Source organism: Ambystoma mexicanum, chromosome 9 (assembly GCF_040938575.1).
Source record: "Ambystoma mexicanum isolate Mex_15411 chromosome 9, UKY_AmexF1_1, whole genome shotgun sequence".
NCBI lineage: Eukaryota > Metazoa > Chordata > Amphibia > Caudata > Ambystomatidae > Ambystoma > Ambystoma mexicanum.
Window position 1 is genome coordinate 1,537,214,282 of NC_090931.1, and position 20,734 is coordinate 1,537,235,015.

A 20,734-nucleotide genomic window follows, 5' to 3' on the forward strand; every position below is an offset into this window, starting at 1 on the left:
TCGTACCGATATGGCATCAGCACATGCGACATTACATCAACGCATGGATGTTCTACAGAGCTTTGTGCAGCCTCTACCCCATGACGAGGAATTTGGTGACGCTGCGGCTGCCGCGCCTCCTCCAGTACCACCTCCGGCTCCAGCTCCAGTAGTCCTCCCTGGGCCATTCCCTTTGGCCCCACCTGAACGGTTTTTTGGGTGATCCCAAAATGTATCGGACCTTTGTGAACCAATGTCGCCTTCATTTTCTTTGTCGTCCCTTAGCATTTCCAGATGCTACTACAAAGGCGGCATTTGTTCTTTCCCATTTGGGTGGTACTGCTGCAGCATGGGCTAATCCATTGCTGGAAGCAGATGACCCGGCTCTGTATGACTTCGATAGGCTAATCCAAGCCATGAACAGTGTTTTTGACATGAGATATAAAGCACAATCCTCGGATCTGGAATTTTTGGCTATTAGTCAAGGCAAGTCGGATCTCCTGACATATCTTGCCCGCTTTAATCAATTAGCAGCGGAAACCACATGGCCAGAACAGAAAAAATCGGCTGTGTTTTATAAAGGGTTGTCGGACGACCTGAAAGATGCCTTATCAGTGGTACCTGCTCTTCCATCTGGCTTTCCCGAATTACTAGACCTAGTCTTACAAGTCGATGCTCGACTTCGACAACGACGTGGCGAACGTCGCTATCCCGATATTCGCAACACCCCTCGATCAGATGGAAATACATCTGTTTCACAGGGAGAAGTCGAACCTATGCAAATCGGGGCAATTAGGGGTCCTTTGTCCAAGACCGAACGAGAAAGATGGATGGTGAATAATCTCTGTTTCTATTGCGGACAGTCAGGCCATTACATCCGTTTGTGTCCTAAAAGACCTGTTAAGTCGTCGGGAAACGCCAGGACTCGCCCTTAAACCGGGCCTTCCGGACGAGTCAAATGATCCCAGGCCCGGGTGAGTATGAGTATTTTCCGTCTTCGCATGTGTACCTTGTTATGTCCTTTACGGCCCCCGGCGTCACTACCTTTTCGAATCCGGTAATGATCGACTCAGGGGCTAGTGGGAATTATATGGACCTTAATTTGGCTAAACGTTATGGGCTAACTATAGTTCCCAAAGCAAGACCCGAGGAGATACATGCGGTAGATGGTTCACATTTAGTGTCTGGACATGTAACGGATCAAACAGGTCCACTACAAATGTCCACATTACAAGGACATTCGGAATCCATCACTTTCGACCTTATCACGGCCCCTCAATTTGGCATAATTATGGGGCTTTCTTGGTTGCAAAGACACAATCCTGTAGTTGACTGGGTTGAACAAACCGTACGGTTTTCCTCCTCTTTTTGTATGCAGAGGTGCTTTACTTCCCGTACTGTAGCGGTATTATCCCCTTGTTTGGCGATGGTAGACTGTCTTCCTTCTATCAACGCCACGTCAACTAACCCCGTTTCGGTACTCCCGTTGGAATACCGTGAATTTTCTGATGTGTTTAATAAAGGGCTATCAGAAAAACTGCCCCCACACAGATGCTATGACTGCCCCATCGATTTGATACCTGGGGCAGTCATCCCCCATGGTCGGATTTACTCCCTTACACAGAAGGAAGAAGAGTATCTACGGAACTATATTGACAACGCCTTACGTCTTGGACACATACGTCCGTCCCGTTCACCAGCGGCCTCCCCATTATTTTTTGTGCCAAAGAAAGAAGGGGATTTGCGCCCCTGCGTGGACTACCGCGCCCTTAACAAAATCACGGTGAAAAACCAGTATCCGTTGCCACTTATTACTGAGCTCCTCGACAAAATGACCTCCTCCACTATCTTCACCAAGTTGGACTTGCGGGGAGCGTACAATTTGGTAAGGATGAGAAAGGGAGATGAGTGGAAAACAGCCTTTAAGTCGAAATATGGGCTGTATGAATATTGTGTGATGCCCTTTGGGCTTTGTAATGCCCCGGCGACATTTCAACATTTTGTAAATGACATCTTCAGGGATATGCTGGATTGCTATGTTGTCGTCTATTTAGATGACATTTTGATATATTCAGACGCTCTGCCCCAACATGTACAGCACGTGCGTTCTGTTCTACTTCGTCTCAGGGAATACTCTCTCTTTGCAAAATTAGAAAAGTGTGTATTCCATGTATCATCTGTAGAATTTTTGGGGTTTCAGATCTCCCAAAAAGGAGTTCTCATGTGTACTTCCAAGGTTCGGGCAGTTTTGGATTGGCCCGTTCCGAGCTCAGTGAAAGCACTTCAATCCTTCTTGGGTTTTGCCAATTTTTATAGGCGTTTCATCGCCTCATTCTCTGAAATAGTGGCCCCGTTAACCCGATTAACTAGTCCTAATGTTCCCTTTTTGTGGGATGACGAAGCGCAATTAGCTTTCCAGAACCTGAAGGATGCTTTTACCACCGCTCCTGTGTTGCAACACCCCAATCCTGCTCTCCCATTCATCGTGGAAGCAGATGCCTCTGCTATTGCAGTAGGGGCTATCCTTTCGCAGGTTTGCCTTGCTACTCAACGCCTACATCCAGTGGCTTTCCACTCTCGAAAACTTACTCCAGCAGAACGAAACTATACTATCATGGAAAGGGAACTCCTTGCAATCAAAGTGGCGTTCAAGGAATGGAGGCATCATCTTTTGGGCGCAAGACACCCGATAACTGTGTATACAGACCATCGAAACCTTCAGGCCTTGTCACACGCGAAATGCACCAACGCCAGACAGATACGTTGGCATTTGTTTTTTACCATGTTTGATTTCACGGTGACGTATCGCCCTGGTCCTTTACATGGAAAGGCAGATGCCTTATCTCGCATTGGTACTGACACGGAAACTGTCAAACAATCCACACCAGTATTACCATCAGGGACTGTTATATGTGTTTGTTCAGTCTCTCCGTCAATAGTAGTCAGTTTACGGAGATGGGCCAGGGATCATGTTTCTGTCCTGAAGAAAATGGATGCTGAGCTAATTTCCGGACTTCCCTACGTTAAAGGTTTACTATACCTACCTGACAACCAAACCAGACGAAAGGCTCTTGAATGGTCCCATGACCTTCCGTTAGCAGCCCATCCTGGCCAGGCAAAAACCTACGATCTTTTACACCGTTGGTGCTGGTGGCCTGGAATGAAGAAAGATACCGAACAATACATCCGTAGGTGTGCTGTATGTACACAGTGTAAAAGACAACCGGGTAAACCCGTGGGTCTTCTAATGTGTATGCCTTTGCCACCGCACCCCTGGCACACGGTGACCCTGGATTTCGTGGTAGAACTCCCCTGTATCGGGGGTTTGTCCACAGTTCTTGTGGTAGTGGATGTTTTTACTAAGATGGCTCGGTTTATACCATGTTCGGGGGTACCCAACGCTCCCACGTTAGCAAGTTTGTTCTTTGACCATGTGGTACGCTTTTTTGGTCTACCTACAATACTGATTTCCGACCGGGGGTCTCAGTTTACCTCGCGGTTTTGGCGCACTCTCACTTCCTCATTGGGTATTGATGCCCGCTTGTCTTCGGCCTATCACCCCCAAACGGATGGCCAGACCGAACGTACCAATGGCACTATGGAACAGTTTCTTCGATGTCTGTGCCTACAACATCAATCTAATTGGTTGTCAGTCTTAGGTGCCGCGGAATTCGCCTATAACAACTCATTACACTCATCGGTAGGCTGTTCCCCGTTCTATGCATTATATGGGTTGCATCCAAGGACCCTTCCACCTGTTTTGCCTTCCCTACGGCAGGTTCCTGCAGTCAATGCAGTTGGGGATTCATTAATTGCCATCCGTAAGTCCGTATTGGCACATCTACAAGCTGCACAACATCGCACCAAGATACAGGCGGACAAACGGCGTACTCCGGCTCCTCCTTATTCCTGTGGGGACCGCGTATGGCTCTCAACAAAGCACCTGGCCATCCGGGGTAAACGAAAGCTTTTACCATGTTTTGTGGGTCCTTACACGATACTGAGGTGTCTCAACCCTGTTGCTGTCCGTTTGGACATACCAGCACATTGGAGAGTGCACCCGGTCTTTCATGTCTCCTTGCTTCGGCCTTTTGTACCCGGCACCCGATTGTCTCCCGTCCCAGCTCCACTTACCGTTCATGGCGAGGACGAATACGAGGTACGTGCCATTTTAGACACCCGCCTATGCCGTGGAGTTCGGTCCTATTTGATCGATTGGGTAGGGTATGGCCCAGAGGACCGGTCCTGGGAACCAGCCTCTAATCTAAATGCGCCCCGTTTGTTGCGTACTTTCTGGTTGCATCGCTTGCGCGGGCACAGGAGAAATCGCTCTTTGTGGAGGGGTACTGTCACATCCCGTTATGGTTGGAAATTGCCATGGCGTTTACATGAGCGCTCTTCAACACGCAGAACCCACTGAAAACTACATTTCCCAGGTTTCCTGCTATTTTAGTCACGTGACACGCACGTACCACGTTGCCGTGTCTTCTGAAGTCCGTATATAGTACTGCCTGTTTGATTGCTCGGCGCTCCTAAACTGTGTTAGTTTCGAGCTTTGTTCCTGACTCCTGTTTCCCCTGTGCTAATTCCGAGCCTTCGCCCCTGCCCTTCCCGTCCTGTTCTTCGACTGATTTCCCGGAATCCTTGAACTTGGTTTGCATCTCGACCTCCTCTTCTATAAGTCCTTTGGCTGTGACGCTTTTGGTATTCAAGTACGTTATTTAAGGGAACCAGCGTGAAGTAACGCTAACTTCTTTTTCCCTGTTTACTATTACCATCATTTATTCCTGGATGTTATCTGGGACGCTTTGCTGAATTTACTTTGGAACACTGTGGATATTTACTTGGACGCTTTGCTGCAATTTACTTTGGACACTGTGGATATTTACTTGGACGCTTTGCTGCAATTTACTTTGGACACTGTGGATATTTTCTTGGACACTTTGCTGCATTTACTTTGGAACTCTGTGGATATTTTCTGGGACGCTTCGCTGCACTGAGATCCTATAGCACTGGTATACCCCTCCATCACCCCTGATAATCGAGTTCCTCTCTTTGTCCACTACTAGTAGGCTACTGGTATATATTTGCTACGGACCAGGTAAGAGTGGGTACTTGGGGGGTGTCATTTGCTGTTAATACGGTAATACCTGGCTGTATACTGAACGTCTGCTCTGTTTTTTCCCTCCTTTAGCTCTGCCGAGTCTGCTCCTGCCTTTTCACTCAAGCCCTCAGCCTGACAGGTGGGATAGATTCATTGTAGGCTGAGCTCTTGGGGGGGAAGTCTTTGGCATATCACGTTAAAGACGTTCGTGTTTGAAGACAGAAAGTTACTTTTCCATAACCGGAAGAGTTATATCTGCGACAACCGGGATACCAATACCTAGGCTGTGACACAATCATTCCACCCATGTTAGTTTGGAGAATGCCAATCTAGGTTTTATTCTATCAACACATGAATATTTAAAGGCAGGGAACAACTACCACTACCAGAATGCTTAGCGTTAGTAATTGCGAAACCCAAAACCAATTAGAATTAAGATATTCACAGACAGATTCCTATTTCCTGGAACAACAACAAAATGTTATATGAATAACGTTCTCTATGCTTTAACTTAAAGTTTAAATAGAGTGCAAACTCAGAATTTAGAATTTGGACTCTATAGGACCAGAAAAAGTTTTGCAACCTATATTTTCTTATGAATCAAAATAACATCCATTTTCAGAATCGAAATTACTAACCTAGCCTCTCATGTATCTAAATAGAAAATGGAAAGGTTAGATATAAACTACAACTACCAGAATGCCTAGCGGTTCAAATTCGGTAATTTGAAACCACCTATAATCAAGAATTCTACCTATGTTAGTATTGACTTTGTCAATCTAGGTTTCTAATCTATCAATACATTAAGATTTAAAGGCAGAGAAGAACTACCACTACCAGAATGCTTAGCGGTAGAAATGGTGGAAATCAAAACCATTTAGAATCAAGATATTGACGTGTTTTATTAGACGGATTACTATTTCAGTAAAAAAAAATGCTGTTTGAAAAACTTTCTTTACGCTTTAAATTATAAGTCAAAATAGAGTGCACACCAAGATTTTAGAATTTGGACTCAAATGACCAGAATGCCCGATGTACCGTACATTGGAAATGCGAGCAAAATATGCGGTAGCGCATTGACAAACGTGGCCAAAAAGAAAATACTAAAGCATCTAATTACATCAGGCCTCCGGAAAAAACAAAAAAAACATTAGATATCTATTACCGAATTAACACTCACAACATACTTGGATTTAAAACGAATTTGGGTTCAAACACCCTATGGCAATATGCACATGACTAACTTAGCCCAAAACATGGCCGCCATCAGAAATCCGATGGAAATGAAGGTAGGACTACTCTAATGAAGGTAGGACTACTCTACCTCACAGGCAGTGTCATATCTAGTCCTTCTTCTATCACCCAAGAGGCAGTCTAACTGACTCGACGCTTGGAGAACGAATTGGACTTTTTTAGGTAAGCCCTAGGGTCCTCTCACAAACCCACCCTAAACTGGGACCAATCAATGCAAGTGCCGCTCATTTGGGAACATGCTGTTTTTAAATGATTTTGGTCAACATGCTTTTTAGAACCTTAACACGACGCAACAAAGCTAAAAGTTATCAAAGTGTAATGAACACTACCATGAGGATGCCTCATAGTCAAACCGTCTTTTTAGAGAGACTGAAATTATATTATTTTATTTTTCTCTACTCTGGAATTCGTAACATACTATAAGAAGGAAATTGCAAATTAACAAACTCGCACTGCACTGCATGAAACTAGGATCTAAGCCTTTAACCCGGGTCATCCTAAATGTGTTTACTTTTTCTAGCAGATGGGATTTGACGCAATTACTAACTGGACTGCAATAAAGCAGACTATCGGGACCGCGATACTTTAGGGTAAGAAAGCAGATTAATTGCAACCAAATGTTTCACGCATATGCAGTTCTTAAACAAAACAACAAACGATGACAACAGTTGGGTTTTCTTTTCTGTGAAAGGGAATGAGTGGGAGGAAACTTTAGGAAAATACTTACCAGGACGAAGTAGGCGACAAGATGAAACGGACATTAGAATCATAAATGGGGCTGAAATTGTTAAAAAGTAATTGTATGTATATGTCAATTTTCTTTTCACTTTCTCATCACCAAGTAATCCCACGGGTTACTAAAACAGTATGAAGGGGCATTTTAGACCCCATTCTAGCGCATGCTTTCTCTGTAGGTTTATGCTGCACAAATTGGTATAAGGTTAAATTTTTTTTGTTTTTTACTTCATGTATTCACCCTCTAACACGTTTTTGAACAGGGAAATGAATATGCAAATATCTTTAAGTTCTATCACATGATTTCACATTTTTAATTTATTTCTATTATTTCAATATTTTTTGACACAGAAATGCCCGGATTTGAGAAAGGCAAAGTGTAATGCCGAAACACGTGTCATCCAAAAGGGCCTAGATGTCATGATCCGTCGATCACGCCCCTTTTGGTCCTCCTGGTCCCTGGCACGTCGCGGGTTACTCGCTGTAGTACACCCAACATGGCCGTATGAACGCGGTCTATCAACCTTTACGTCCATGCAGCACGTTCCATAAATTAACCACGCCCCTGCGGCTCCGCGCGTCTCAACGCTATCGTTAGCTGAGGCTAGACGTGCGTCGCGCTCCTGGAACTGAGTTGCTGCTCGAATTCCCGGACCCACTCCTTCCCCTTCCTTTTCCTTGTACCTGTATCCTTCCGCGCACACCTCCCCCATGTGCGGCCTTCCTTCCTGGAGTTTCCTTGATCCCGGACGAAGAAGCTGAACGAATCCTGGAATCCGACGATGGCCGAGCGGGCTTATACAAGACCCGAACAGCACGGAAGAAAACCCCGGCGAAGGATCCCGCAAGGCAGCATAAACAGGTGAGAAAACAGGAAACCTGTGATACTAGAATTATTACAAAAATAAAAATATCTACACGCAGACAGACTTGAATGCTTTCTTTAATTCGTTGGGAATAGCATAAGTCATATATGTGAAGACAGGAAATACTGGCGCAAAGAAAAGTGCAAGCAAAACCAAAGAAGTTTTCCATTTTTACTAACTGAGTTGAGGAGCTCATGGTCTTCGTGTTTGCATACACCTGTGCGACAAACTGAAGGTTAACAAAACAGAATCTCCAATTCAAAAATTCCAATTTCCAAATAGATTTGGAGCAAAAGTATCGGTCGCAAGAGTACAAATCTAAGGGTATCACCAAAAAGTACCTCAAATTGAACCATAATAATTAGCTGTTCATGCAAACATTGAGGAATGAAATCAATATTTCTTCTTCATCTTAGATCTGAAATGATATAGACATTTTGAAGACGTCACTTAGCAACGCTTCTAAATAATTTCAGCTTCACACACTACAAAGAAATTGAAGGTTGGTTAAAATAGTGCAAAGGCTCAGTTCAGCACACCAATTACATGAAATTTCAGTTTTTTTATGTTGATTTCATTTCCATTTAGTGTCCTGTGTACATTATAATATGTGCTTGAAGCAGTCGAAGCACCAGTATGCTCTAGTTGTAGCTTGTGTCCTGAAGACAGATCTAACAGAGCACTGAAAACAGGAATATATCCACCCAACAATGTGTCTTTTGATCCAGAAACACACAATAGTGTTGACACCCAATATAAAGAGTTATCACATAATTGTCGTTAACAATTCTCACATGTGCTACTAACATCCCACTGCATAAAACTGTCTTTGAATAGAAAAAAGACAGGCAGATCTCATAATTTATCTTATGAGTGGTTTGCATAGATGTATTATGGATACCACAATGAATTGGTGTATTGTTCCACTGCCCTGTAGTTTTAACCATGTTGTTTTGAATAAAATATGTTAAACTCATGATTGACCTTATTGATCTACTTGGCTAAGTAGCTCTACTTTGCACTGATCCTTTGTGTCCCCCCTCCAAGTGTGTAAAAGGCGGGGTAGCTTTCTGTGGACTCCGTTTGCTTACTCAAGTTCTTGTCCTCAACCACTAGTCCCCTTACAAAAAGAGGACTCCACTGCTCTGATAGTATTGCTATTTTGCCTAATAAACATGATGGGTTATATTAAAATACAATATAATTAAGCCAGTGTAATTTTAATTTGTGCAATAAGTTGTCCTCTCCAAAAGGCTTTTTCAAACACAGTAAAATTCCCTGACTGTTTGTGTTTGATCATGTAAACTAGGCCCCACGATGCATATCGCTACCTTCGTGCTTGGCTTGCTTTGGGCATGATATGCTATGATATGTTGTTTATAACGCGCTTAATACCCAGAGGTTTCTAAGCGCGGACCCGGGGATCGAACACATGTTGCTCTGTGTCGTCTTGTTTCCAAGGCGAGCACGCTGCCGCTGAGCTATCCTCCCGAATGACCTGATGACCTTGACCCATTCATCGCAGTCTCGTCGCGAGATGGAGATCCATGGCTTCTGATCGTTCCTTATCAAGGAAATCCAGACCACCTGCTGCTGAGGCAGAAGAGTTCCTGGGAAAGCTGTTGGCCAGCGCCTTCAGGGACGATAGACGCTTTGATAAATAATTGTTCTCTGATGACCTTCAGTTCTGTTGTCCACCTGTATTTGCCACTTGATCAGATTATTCTCTTTACACAACGGCAAGTTCTAGAATTAATAGCATGTTATTTTATATTTTATGAACAGGTCCACTCATTGTCGCCACAGTCTTTTCATTAAGAACCAAAGAAAAGCAAGACCAGAGTCCCCCGGACAAGCAGGAGGTGGCGAGCATTCACGGTAGGAATTGTACATTAGCTGTGACCAGACAGTCAGACGTCTATGCATATCTTGCCAAACATGTTAATGCAAACACGCCCAAACCCAAATCTCCTCCACCCACCCTGGGTCAGAGAGGGAGAAGGTGTGAGGGATGTTTGGCTGAAGGCTTGAGTCAGCTGGTAAACATCACAAAAAATAGAAAGGGGACATGTGTGGGCCAAAGAGGCTGGGACGGGGCAATGGAGATTAAAACATACAAAGAAAAGGAAGGATGTTGGAGAGCGAGGGATGACTGGAAGAAAGAAAGGAAAGCGTGAACTAAGAAATGGAGGAATAAAGGAAGAACATGAGTCAGTAACTGGGCTAAAAAGAATGGGAGGCAGCAAGGTGAAAAAATGAGAGGAAGGGAGAGAGAGAGGGAGGAAGAAGGAAGTGGATGGAGTGAGGCAGCAAGGTGAAGAAATGAAAGAAAGAGGAGAGAGAGGAAGGAAGAAGGAGGCAGATGGAATGAGGCAGCAAGGTGAAAAAAATGAAAGAAAGGGGAGAGACAGGAAGGGAGAGAGGGAGGAAGAAGGAAGCGGATGGAATGAGGCAGCAAGGTGAAGAAATTAAAGAAAGAGGAGAGAGAGGAAGGGAGAGAGGGAGGAAGAAGGAGGCGGATGGAATGAGGCAGCAAGGTGAAGAAATGAAAGAAAGAGGAGAGAGGAAGGGAGAGAGGGAGGAAGGAGGCGGATGGAATGAGGCAGCAAGGTGAAGAAATGAAAAAGGAGGACAGGAAGGAAGAGAGGGAGGAAGAATGAGGCGGATGCAATGAGGCAGCAAGGTGAAGAAAGGAAAGAAAGAGGAGAGAGAGGAAGGAAGAAGGAGGCAGGTGGAATGAGGCAGCAAGGTGAAGAAAATGAAAGAAAGGGGAGAGAGGAAGGGAGAGAGGGAGGAAGAAGGAAGCGGATGAATGAGGCAGCAAGGTGAAGAAAGGAAAGAAAGAGGACAGGAAGGGAGAGAGGGAGGAAGAAGGAGGCGGATGGAATGAGGCAGCAAGGTGAAGAAATAAAAGAAAGGAGAGAGGAAGGGAGAGAGTGAGGGAGAAGGAGGCAGAAGGAATGAGGCAGCAAGGTGAAGAAATAAAAGAAAGGAGAGAGGAAGGGAGAGAGTGAGGGAGAAGGAGGCAGAAGGAATGAGGCAGCAAGGTGAAGAAATGAAAGAAAGAGGAGAGAGGAAGGGTGAAGGGGGGAAGAAGGAGGCGGATGAATGAGGCAGCAAGGTGAAGAAAAGAGAGGTTAGGGAGGAAGGGAGAGAGGGAGGAAGAATGAGGCGGATGGAATGAGGCAGCAAGGTGAAGAAATGAAAGAAAGAGGACAGGAAGGGGGAGAGAGAAGGAGGCGGATGGAAAGAGGCAGCAAGGTGAAGAAATTAAAGAAAGAAGAGGAAGATGGAGGTGGATGGAATGAGGCAGCAAGGTGAAGAAATAAAAGAAAGGAGAGAGGAAGGGAGAGAGTGAGGGAGAAGGAGGCAGAAGGAATGAGGCAGCAAGGTGAACAAATGAAAGAAAGAGGAGAGAGGAAGGGTGAGGGGGGAAGAAGGAGGCGGATGAATGAGGCAGCAAGGTGAAGAAATGAAAGAGATGGAGGGAGAAGGAGGCGGTTGGAATGAGGCAGCAAGGTGAAGAAAAGAGAGGTTAGGGAGGAAGGGAGAGAGGGAGGAAGAATGAGGCGGATGGAATGAGGCAGCAAGGTGAAGAAATGAAAGAAAGAGGACAGGAAGGGGGAGAGGGAGAGAGAAGGAGGTGGATGGAAAGAGGCAGCAAGGTGAAGAAATTAAAGAAAGAAGAGGAAGATGGAGGCGGATGGAATGAGGCAGCAAGGTGAAGAAATGAAAGAGAGAACAGGAAGGGGGAGAGCGAGGGAGAAGGAGGCGGATGGAATGAGGCAGCAAGGTGAAGAAATGAAAGAAAGAGAGAGAGCAAGGGATAGAGGGAGGAAGGAGGAGGCGGATGGAATGAGGCAGCAAGGTGAAGAAATGAAACAAAGAGGAGAGAGGGGAAGGGAGAGAGGGAGGAAGAAGGAATGTGGCAGCAAGGTGAGGAAATGAAAAAGGAGGGTGGGAGGGAGAACGAGGCGGATGGAATGAGGCAGCGAGGGAGTTGGGGATGAATCACGGATTTGTCAAATCAGAATTTTTGACTGTTAGGCAGAATCCTGTGCAGTTCCCTTGGGGATCACTGCAAAAAGATTAAGACTACAGGAGTAAGCAGTAAACCCAATTGGTAGCAGTCTGCACCACCCAGATTTACCTGGTAGCTGTGGCTGAGCAGTCTGACCTCTCTCAAGAAGAGTAGGGCAGTATGTAGAGTATACACAATAGGGCCAAAACCTAGTAGAGCAAACAAACACCGACCAGAGCTTTGTATAAAAAGTATATAATTATTTATTTAAAACACACTTTATGGCATATACTAGCACTCAATCAAAAGCAAGTTAAAACACAGTCAGGTAAAGTATACACACCTCCCTTAATAGCTATCAGACAAGTTAGGGTTAAAACACTACTATTTGTTAGAACAGATGTGAGCGCTTAACCAAGATGGCACTCTGATAATGAAGTTAAAGGGAGAGAAGAAGGCAGAGCATAAAAATAAAACGGTTCCCAACACTTGAGTTCAGAGCAAGGGGAGAAAGGCAGGTTATACTGTAGAGCCAGAGTTCATAGGCCAGGCCCACTTTAAATGGAGCAGAGTGAAATGTGCCCAGGATCACACGGTTTGAAGTGCACTAAAAGTCTTTGCGGAGTGTTCAAAAGAGGTTGGGGTGATTCAGAAGATATAGTTAGAAGGCCTGGAGCCATCCCAGTTTAGAAGCCAAGGTTTTAAGGGTCACCTTTAGCAATCTGTAGAAAGGGAGGCCAGGCAGGACACAGTACCTTAAAGAGAAAGGAAGCTCCAGCGGGGGTAGTTGTTCCTGGCAGTGGTTGAAGTTCATGGTTCCGACCAGGGGAAGAGAAGATCTCGTCGAGGAGGGAGCGGGGAGTTGTTGCACTGCACAGGGATGAAACCAGCCACGGAGTTCCCGATTAAAAGGTGCAGTCCTTTTATTCGCAGTCAGAACTGGTGAGCTTGGCTATCCGGCCGCCGCGGTGCTTGGCACAGGCGATTCGACCAAGAGACGTCTTTGGAAGGCGAAAAGGGCGAACTGGTTGATCCCACCAGCTCAGAGGAAGAAGACTCTTCCAGCAGAAGATCTTCTCTTGTCGTCGGGAAAGTGGTGAGGTAGTTGCAGCAGGGATTAACCGGTGGTGTCGTAGTTGCAGATGGCTCAGCTTCTTCCCTCTTCGGATTCTAAGGTCCTGTGGCGACTTCTGAAGTTCCAGTCCCAAAGGCCCTGCTTTTATGCAGAAAAAAACCCATTCATCAGCCTAGCTGTCAATCACACATGCTAAGTGGTGAGCCGGGCGGCTCACCACTGGGCCAATCAGAGTAGAGTGCGACTTGGGTTTGTTAGGGAGAATTCTCTGTGACGGCTAATTTCCCAAACCTAGTGAGTCCCCCAGCAGCTTTGCTGGATTTTTGGGGTTTATTTTTTTCTCCTGCTAAGAGTGCGACTCTTTTTCTCCCACTCTTAAGCATGATTTGAGTATGTCCTTTGACTGTAAATGTGTTTTATGGGCTATGGGGTCTTTTACTCCATAGGGCTTCATGTGTTTTTGGTATGTGTGTTACACAGCACCCTCAGTGCAGTAACACAGGGGTGTCGTAGCGACCCCCAAACATAGACTCCATACCCTGGGACTGACTACTGTCTCCCAGGGCATGTAAAGTCACCATTGGCTTTACTAGTCTCAAATTGTGAACAGAACCAGTACAAACCATCATATTGTGGAATTACTGGTAGGGGTAATTCGATTGCCCCATGGTCTTTTTCCCAAGGGGGCACTGTCCAGTCCCCCCATATCGAGTTTCTGGCTGGTGGCAGTGGATACCACGCAAAATATTCCACCAGAATATTTCCTATGGGATTTTCCCATTCATTTTAAACGCACCATTTTTTGGTGCAATGTTAAAGATACCGCCGGGTTATTTTTTTAATATTTATTCCCCGGTTGGGTCTTTTTGCCAGGACTCGGTTTTAAAATGGCGTTTGTGTTCGCCTCTGAAACTCTAACTCAAGTCGAGCCCTTTGTTCCACTTTTTGGCGGGCTTCTCCACAGAAGCCCTCCAAATGGTGCCACTCTGTCTGGGGTCAACAGGATGTGTGGGAGGGGATTAGGCACCCTGGACTGAGTTGCCTTGGCAACTCAAGTCGCACTCTTTTGTGATTGGCCCAGTGGTGAGCTGTCCGGCTCACCACTTGGCATGTTTGAGTGACAGCTAGGCTGATGAATGGGGGTTTTGCTGCATAAAAGCAGGGCTTTGGGGACTGGAACTTCAGAAGTCGCCAGAGGACCTAAAGAATCCGAAGAGGGGAGAAGCTGAGCCATCTACGACGACGACACCACCGGTGGAGCCCTGCTGTACGAACTCACCACTTCCCAGACGACAGAGGAGATCTTCTTCCAGGAGAGTCTTCTTCCCTTTGAGCTGGTGGGACCAACCAGTTCGCCTTTTTCGCCTTCCTGGATCGTCTCGTGGTCGAATCGCCCGTGCCAAGCACCCCGGCGGCCGGATAGCCACACTTCACCACTACCGCGAATAAAAGGGTCGTACCTTTTAATCGGGGAAACTCTGCGGCTGGTTTCTTCCCTGGCAGTGCAACAACCTCCAGCTTTCTTCCTCATCGAGACAATCTCTTCCTCTGGTTGAAGTCATGACTTGCACCCGCTGCCAGGAACAACTGCCACTGCTGGAGCCTTCTCACCATTTCAGGTACTGTGCCCCGCCTAGTCTCCCTTGCAACAGATCGTCCAAGGTGTCCCGTAAATCCTTGACTTTCTAACTGGGTTGACCTCAGACCTGCTAACTTTGCCTTTCTGAACTGATCCAATCTCTTTTTGACTCTTCTGCAAAGACTTTGAGTGCATTTCCACTGTGTGATCTTGGGCACATTCCGCCTTGCTCTCTCCAAGAGTGGGCCTGGCCTATGAACTTTTTGCTCTACAGTAGACCCTGCCTTTCTTGACTTGCTGTGGTTTCTTAAGTGTTGGTACTGTGTAATTTTCCTACTCTGCCTTTTCTCTCCCTTTTTAAACAAATTATTGGAGTGCCATCTACGGTTATGCGTTCACCTCTGTTTTGCTAAATAAGTGGTGTCTTAACCTAGACTTGTCGAAAAAAGGGAGGTGTATATACTTATAGTGACTGTGTTTGAACTTGCTTGACATATTAGTGCCAGTGTATTTTTATAAGTGTGTTTTTAAATAAATAATTATATACTTTTATACCAAAGCCCTGGTCAGTGTTTGCTTGTGCTACTGTCTGATTGTACCTAATGTGTATACTCTATATACTGCCTAACTCTTCTTGAGAGAAGTCTGACTGCTCAGCCACAGCTACCAGGTAAATCTGGGTGGTGCTGACTGCTACCAATTGGGTTTACTGCTTACTCCTGTGGTCTTAAACGTTTTGCAGTGGTCCCTAAGGGAACTGCACAGGTTTCTGCCTAACAGGGTTGCCGAGGCAACGCAATCCAGGGTGCCAATTCCCCCCTCCACCCCTCCTGTGGAACCCAGACAGAGTGGCACCATTTGGAGGGCTTCTGTGAAGAAGCCTGCTAAAATAGTGGAACAAAGGGCTCGACCTTGGTCAGGGTTACAGAGACGGACACAAATGCCATTTTAGGAATGAGTTCTGTCAAAAAGACCCAACCGGGGATTTCATATTAAATAAATAAACCGGCTGTATCTTTAACATTGCACCAAAAAGTGGTGCGTTTAAAATCAATGGGAAAATCCCTTAGAGAATATTCCGGTGGAATATTTCACGTGGTAACCACTGCCACCATCCAGAAACCCGACAAGGGGGGACTGGAAAGTGCCCCCTTGAAAACAGACCCATGGGCAATATAATTAACCCCTTCCAGTACTTCCACAATATGATGGTTTGTACTGGTTCTGTTCACAATTTTGGACTAGTAAAACCAATGGTGACTTTACATGCCCTGGGAGACAGTAGTCAGTCCCAGGGTATGGAGTCTATGTTTGGGGATCACTGTGACACCCCTGTGGTACTGCACTGAGGGTGCTGTGTACCACACATACAGAAAAATAGATGATACCCTATGGAGTAAAAAGGAACCCCATAGCCCATAAGCACATAACAAGTCACAGACATACCTCAAATCATGCCTAAGAGTGGGAGTAAAAGAGGCTCACTCTTAGCAGGAGAAAAAATCAAACCCCAAAAATCCAGCAAAGCTGCTGGGGGACTCACTAGGTTTGGGAAATTAGCCTTATAAGAGAATTCTCCCCAACATTGACCAGATTTAAAATTCCATCAAATCTGTCATTGAACCTTGCTGCAGCCTAAACCCCGCAATAATCTTTATAGACGGCCGAGCGTGGTCTCAGAACTGTGGGGCTGCCCCCCCCCCCTCCAGCATCCGGGGGCAAAGGGATAAGGACCTTTGAAAAGGGAACACAGGGACAGCTTTAAATACAACATTTAAGCACCTCTGCCATATTGGTACTGTGGGAATCAATATTTTCTACTAAGGGGGAAGGGGGGGCTCAGCATGAAAAGGATTGGATACCACTGTATTAGCATAGAATAAATAATACTTCAAACCTGAGTGCACTATATACCAAAGAGCAGTAAAGCAAATGCAAGTCAACTTAAAGTAAATGTAACGCTTTAAAGGTACACGTTAGTTTTATATACATTGCTTCTCTTTTACAAATTGGCGGCTACTTTGAGAAAACCACTACAATCAAAAAAAAAAGGACGGGGATAGAAAAGCAATAGATTAACCACGCATTGGCAAGGCGACAGCTTTGACCTATGTGTATGCATACCATAGGCATTTGCCTGGCACTGCTTATGTAATTCCTACAAGGGCTAACACTGTTGGCATTGCCAATTCTTGCTTTAACAGGAATTCAATGTAATGACATTGTAAGACACAACGAAACACATTTTGCTTCAAATGAATCACACTTAATTGGGACCATTTTATTAAACATGGGGCCGATTTACCGCTGAAATCAAGCCATTACCTTTCAGAACCCTGCGTAGAAATAACATTGACCACCCCATAACAGCCCTTAGTGTGATGTTGTGTCACAATAGAGATAGCTGAAGGGATGTCAGGAGGGTGTGTTTTTGGCGCGGATAACTGGGTAGTGGGTGGGAATTGCCAGAGGGATTAGTGATGTCATTGGTAATCGATGGGAGGGTAAATAACCAAACACCGTCCACAGAGGCTGTGTTCCTCCTCACATTCTATCTCCCTCCCATCTCTGCTCTATGCTAATATTGTTGGCTTTATATATGGAGCCAAAAGGCAAAACTAAAAACTGCTTTGCCTCTTTAAATGAGTAAGGAATGACATTTGTAAAGCCTGAGGGTCCTGCTTGTGGAAAGAAAAAATATGAACTGATATTGAGCAAAGTATACATGGCCAGTTCTCACCCAATATAATGACAATCTAGTTTGTGAATGAAATGAGTCTTTATTTCACAATTAATTGTTGGCTGTGGAAAAAAGGATGAACTTGGCACATTGTTCTTTGATTGCTGGTGAAAAGGTTGGAGCAGGTCCTGGAGTTCATGCAAAGAGTAGCAGTAACATCCCCTTAAGGGGTGCTCAATGATGCCTGTGTGGTCCTGTGTCCGCTGTCTGTGAGTCCCAGAGGTTACCTTGACAAGTCTCCCATCACTCCTCCTAATGGGGCTGGGTGCGCCCCCCAGCACAAGCAGGGAAGTGGCTCCAAACCGTTCCCATATTCTTTGTTGCACGCAGGCAGAGGGGAAAGCTCCTTCTGAGGGTGATGGCCAGGTGCAATTAAATAAAAACGCATTTACTGTTCTGACAGCCCAATAGAAACAGAACATCTGAATTTAATATGAACTTAACGTGGCTCCACAGAACCTGTCCTATCTCAATGGTAATAGAATGCCTGCCTCCTTCAGTAGAAACAGTGAGAGCTCTAGTGTATGCGGGCCGCGCGGGAATGCAGTCATTCCTATCTCAATGGCAGCATGCCTGCCTCCTTCAGTAGAAACAGTGAGAGCTCTAGTGATGGCGGGCCGCGCGGGAATGCAGTCATTCCTATCTCAATGGCAGCATGCCTGCCTCCTTCAGTAGAAACAGTGAGAGCTCTAGGGATGGCGGGCCGCGCGGGAATGCAGTCATTCCTATCTCAATGGCAGCATGCCTGCCTCCTTCAGTAGAAACAGTGAGAGCTCTAGGGATGGCGGGCCGCGCGGGAATGCAGTCATTCCTATCTCAATGGCAGCATGCCTGCCTCCTTCAGTAGAAACAGTGAGAGCTCTAGTGTATGCGGGCCGCGCGGGAATGCAGTCATTCCTATCTCAATGGCAGCATGCCTGCCTCCTTCAGTAGAAACAGTGAGAGCTCTAGTGATGGCGGGCCGCCCGGGAATGCAGTCATTCCTATCTCGATGGCAGCATGCCTGCCTCCTTCAGTAGAAACAGTGAGAGCTCTAGTGATGGCGGGCCGCCCGGGAATGCAGTCATTCCTATCTCGATGGCAGCATGCCTGCCTCCTTCAGTAGAAACAGTGAGAGCTCTAGTGATGGCGGGCCGCGCGGGAATGCAGTCATTCCTATCTCAATGGCAGCATGCCTGCCTCCTTCAGTAGAAACAGTGAGAGCTCTAGGGATGGCGGGCCGCGCAGGAATGCAGTCATTCCTATCTCAATGGCAGCATGCCTGCCTCCTTCAGTAGAAACAGTGAGACCTCTAGGGATGGCGGGCCGCGCGGGAATGCAGTTATTCCTATCTCAATGGCAGCATGCCTGCCTCCTTCAGCCTCCATCAGTAACAGTGAGAGCTCTAGGGATGGCGGGCCGCGCGGGAATGCAGTCATTCCTATCTCAATGGCAGCATGCCTGCCTCCTTCAGTAGAAACAGTGAGAGCTCTAGGGATGGCGGGCCGCGCGGGAATGCAGTCATTCCTATCTCAATGGCAGCATGCCTGCCTCCTTCAGTAGAAACAGTGAGAGCTCTAGTGATGGCAGGCCGCGCGGTAATGCAGTCATTCCTGTCTCAATGGCTGCATTACCGCGCGGCCCGCCATCCCTAGAGCTCTCACTGTTTCTACTGAAGGAGGCATGCTGTCATTCCTATCTCAATGGCGGCATGCCTGCCTCCTTCAGTAGAAACAGTGAGAGCTCTAGTGATGGCGGGCCGTGTGGGAATACAGTCATTCCTATCTCAATGGCAGTATGCCTGCCTCCTTCAGTAGAAACAGTGAGACCTCTAGGGACGGCGGGCTGCGCGGTAATGCAGTCATTCCTATCTCAATGGCAGCATGCCTGCCTCCATCAGTAGAAACAGTGAGAGCTCTAGTGATGGCGGGCTGTGCGGTAATGCAGTCATTCCTATCCAATTGCAGCATGCCTGCCTCCATCAGTAGGAACAGTGAGACCTCTAGGGATGGCGGGCCGCGCGGGAATCCAGTCATTCCTATCTCAATGGCAGCATGCCTGCCTCCTTCAGTAGAAACAGTGAGACCTCTAGGGATGGCGGGCCGCACGGGAATGCAGTCATTTCTATGTCAATGGCAGCATGCCTGCCTCCTTCAGTAGAAACAGTGAGAGCTCTAGTGATGGCGGGCCGCGCAGGAATGCAGTCATTCCTATCGCAATGTCAGCATGCCTCCTTCAGTAGAAACAGTGAGAGCTCTAGGGATGGCGGGCCGCGCAGAAATGCAGTCATTCCTATCTCAATGGCAGCATGCCTGCCTCCTTCAGCAGAAACAGTGAGACCACTAGGGATGGCAGGCTGCGCGGTAATGCAGTCATTCCTATCTCAATGGCAGCATGCCTGCCTCCTTCAGTAGAAACAGTGAGAGCTCTAGTGATGGCAGGCCGCGCGGTAATGCACTCATTCCTATCTCAATGGCTGCATTACCGCGCGGCCCGCCATCCCTAGAGCTCTCACTGTTTCTACTGAAGGAGGCATGCTGTCATTCCTATCTCAATGGCGGCATGCCTGCCTCCTTTAGTAGAAACAGTGAGAGCTCTAGTGATGGCGGGCCGCGCGGGAATGCAGCTATTCCTATCTCAATGGCAGCATGCCTGCCTCCTTCAGTAGAAACAGTGAGAGCTCTAGTGATGGCGGGCCGCGCGGGAATGCAGTCATTCCTATCTCAATGGCAGTATGCCTGCCTCCTTCAGTAGAAACAGTGAGAGCTCTAGGGATGGCGGGCCGTGCGGGAATGCAGTCATTCCTATCTCAATGGCAGCATGCCTACCTCCTTCAGTAGAAACAGTGAGACCTCTAGGGATGGCGGGCCGCACGGGAATGCAGTCATTCCTATCTCAATGGCAGCATGCCTGCCTCCTTCAGCCTCCATCAGTAGTAACAATGAGCGCTCTAGGGATGGCGGGCCGCGCGGGAATGCAGTCATTCCTATCTCAATGACAGCATGCCTGCCTCCTTCCGTAGAAACAGTGAGAGCTCTAGGGATAGCGGGCTGCGCGGTAATGCAGTCATTCCTATCTCAATGGCATCATGCCTGCCTCCTTCAGTAGAAACAGTGAGACCACTAGGGATGGCGGGCTGCGCCGTAATGCAGTCATTCCTATCTCAATGGCAGCATGCCTGCCTCCTTCAGTAGAAACAGTGAGACCACTAGGGATGGCGGGCTGCGCGGTAATGCAGTCATTCCTATCTCAATGGCAGCATGCCTGCCTCCTTCAGTGGAAACAGTGAGAGCTCTAGTGATGGCGGGCCGCCCGGGAATGCAGTCATTCCTATGTCAATGGCAGCATGCCTGCCTCCTTCAGTAGAAACAGTGAGAGCTCTAGTGATGGCGGGCCGCGCAG

The 20,734-nt window shown here is 46.8% G+C and overlaps 1 protein-coding gene across 5 annotated transcripts in view; it reads left to right on the forward strand.

The window, feature by feature from the left end:
* LOC138489468 (zinc finger protein 436-like) overlaps positions 1 to 20,734 on the forward strand; it is a 350,718-nt gene that overhangs the window by 62,539 nt on the left and 267,445 nt on the right. For all 5 annotated transcript variants that reach the window (XM_069617197.1, XM_069617195.1, XM_069617196.1 and 2 more), the window contains exon 3: positions 9,724 to 9,816. In XM_069617197.1, the coding sequence (XP_069473298.1) occupies positions 9,724 to 9,816 (93 nt within the window). The remainder of the gene's footprint in view (positions 1 to 9,723; positions 9,817 to 20,734) is intronic.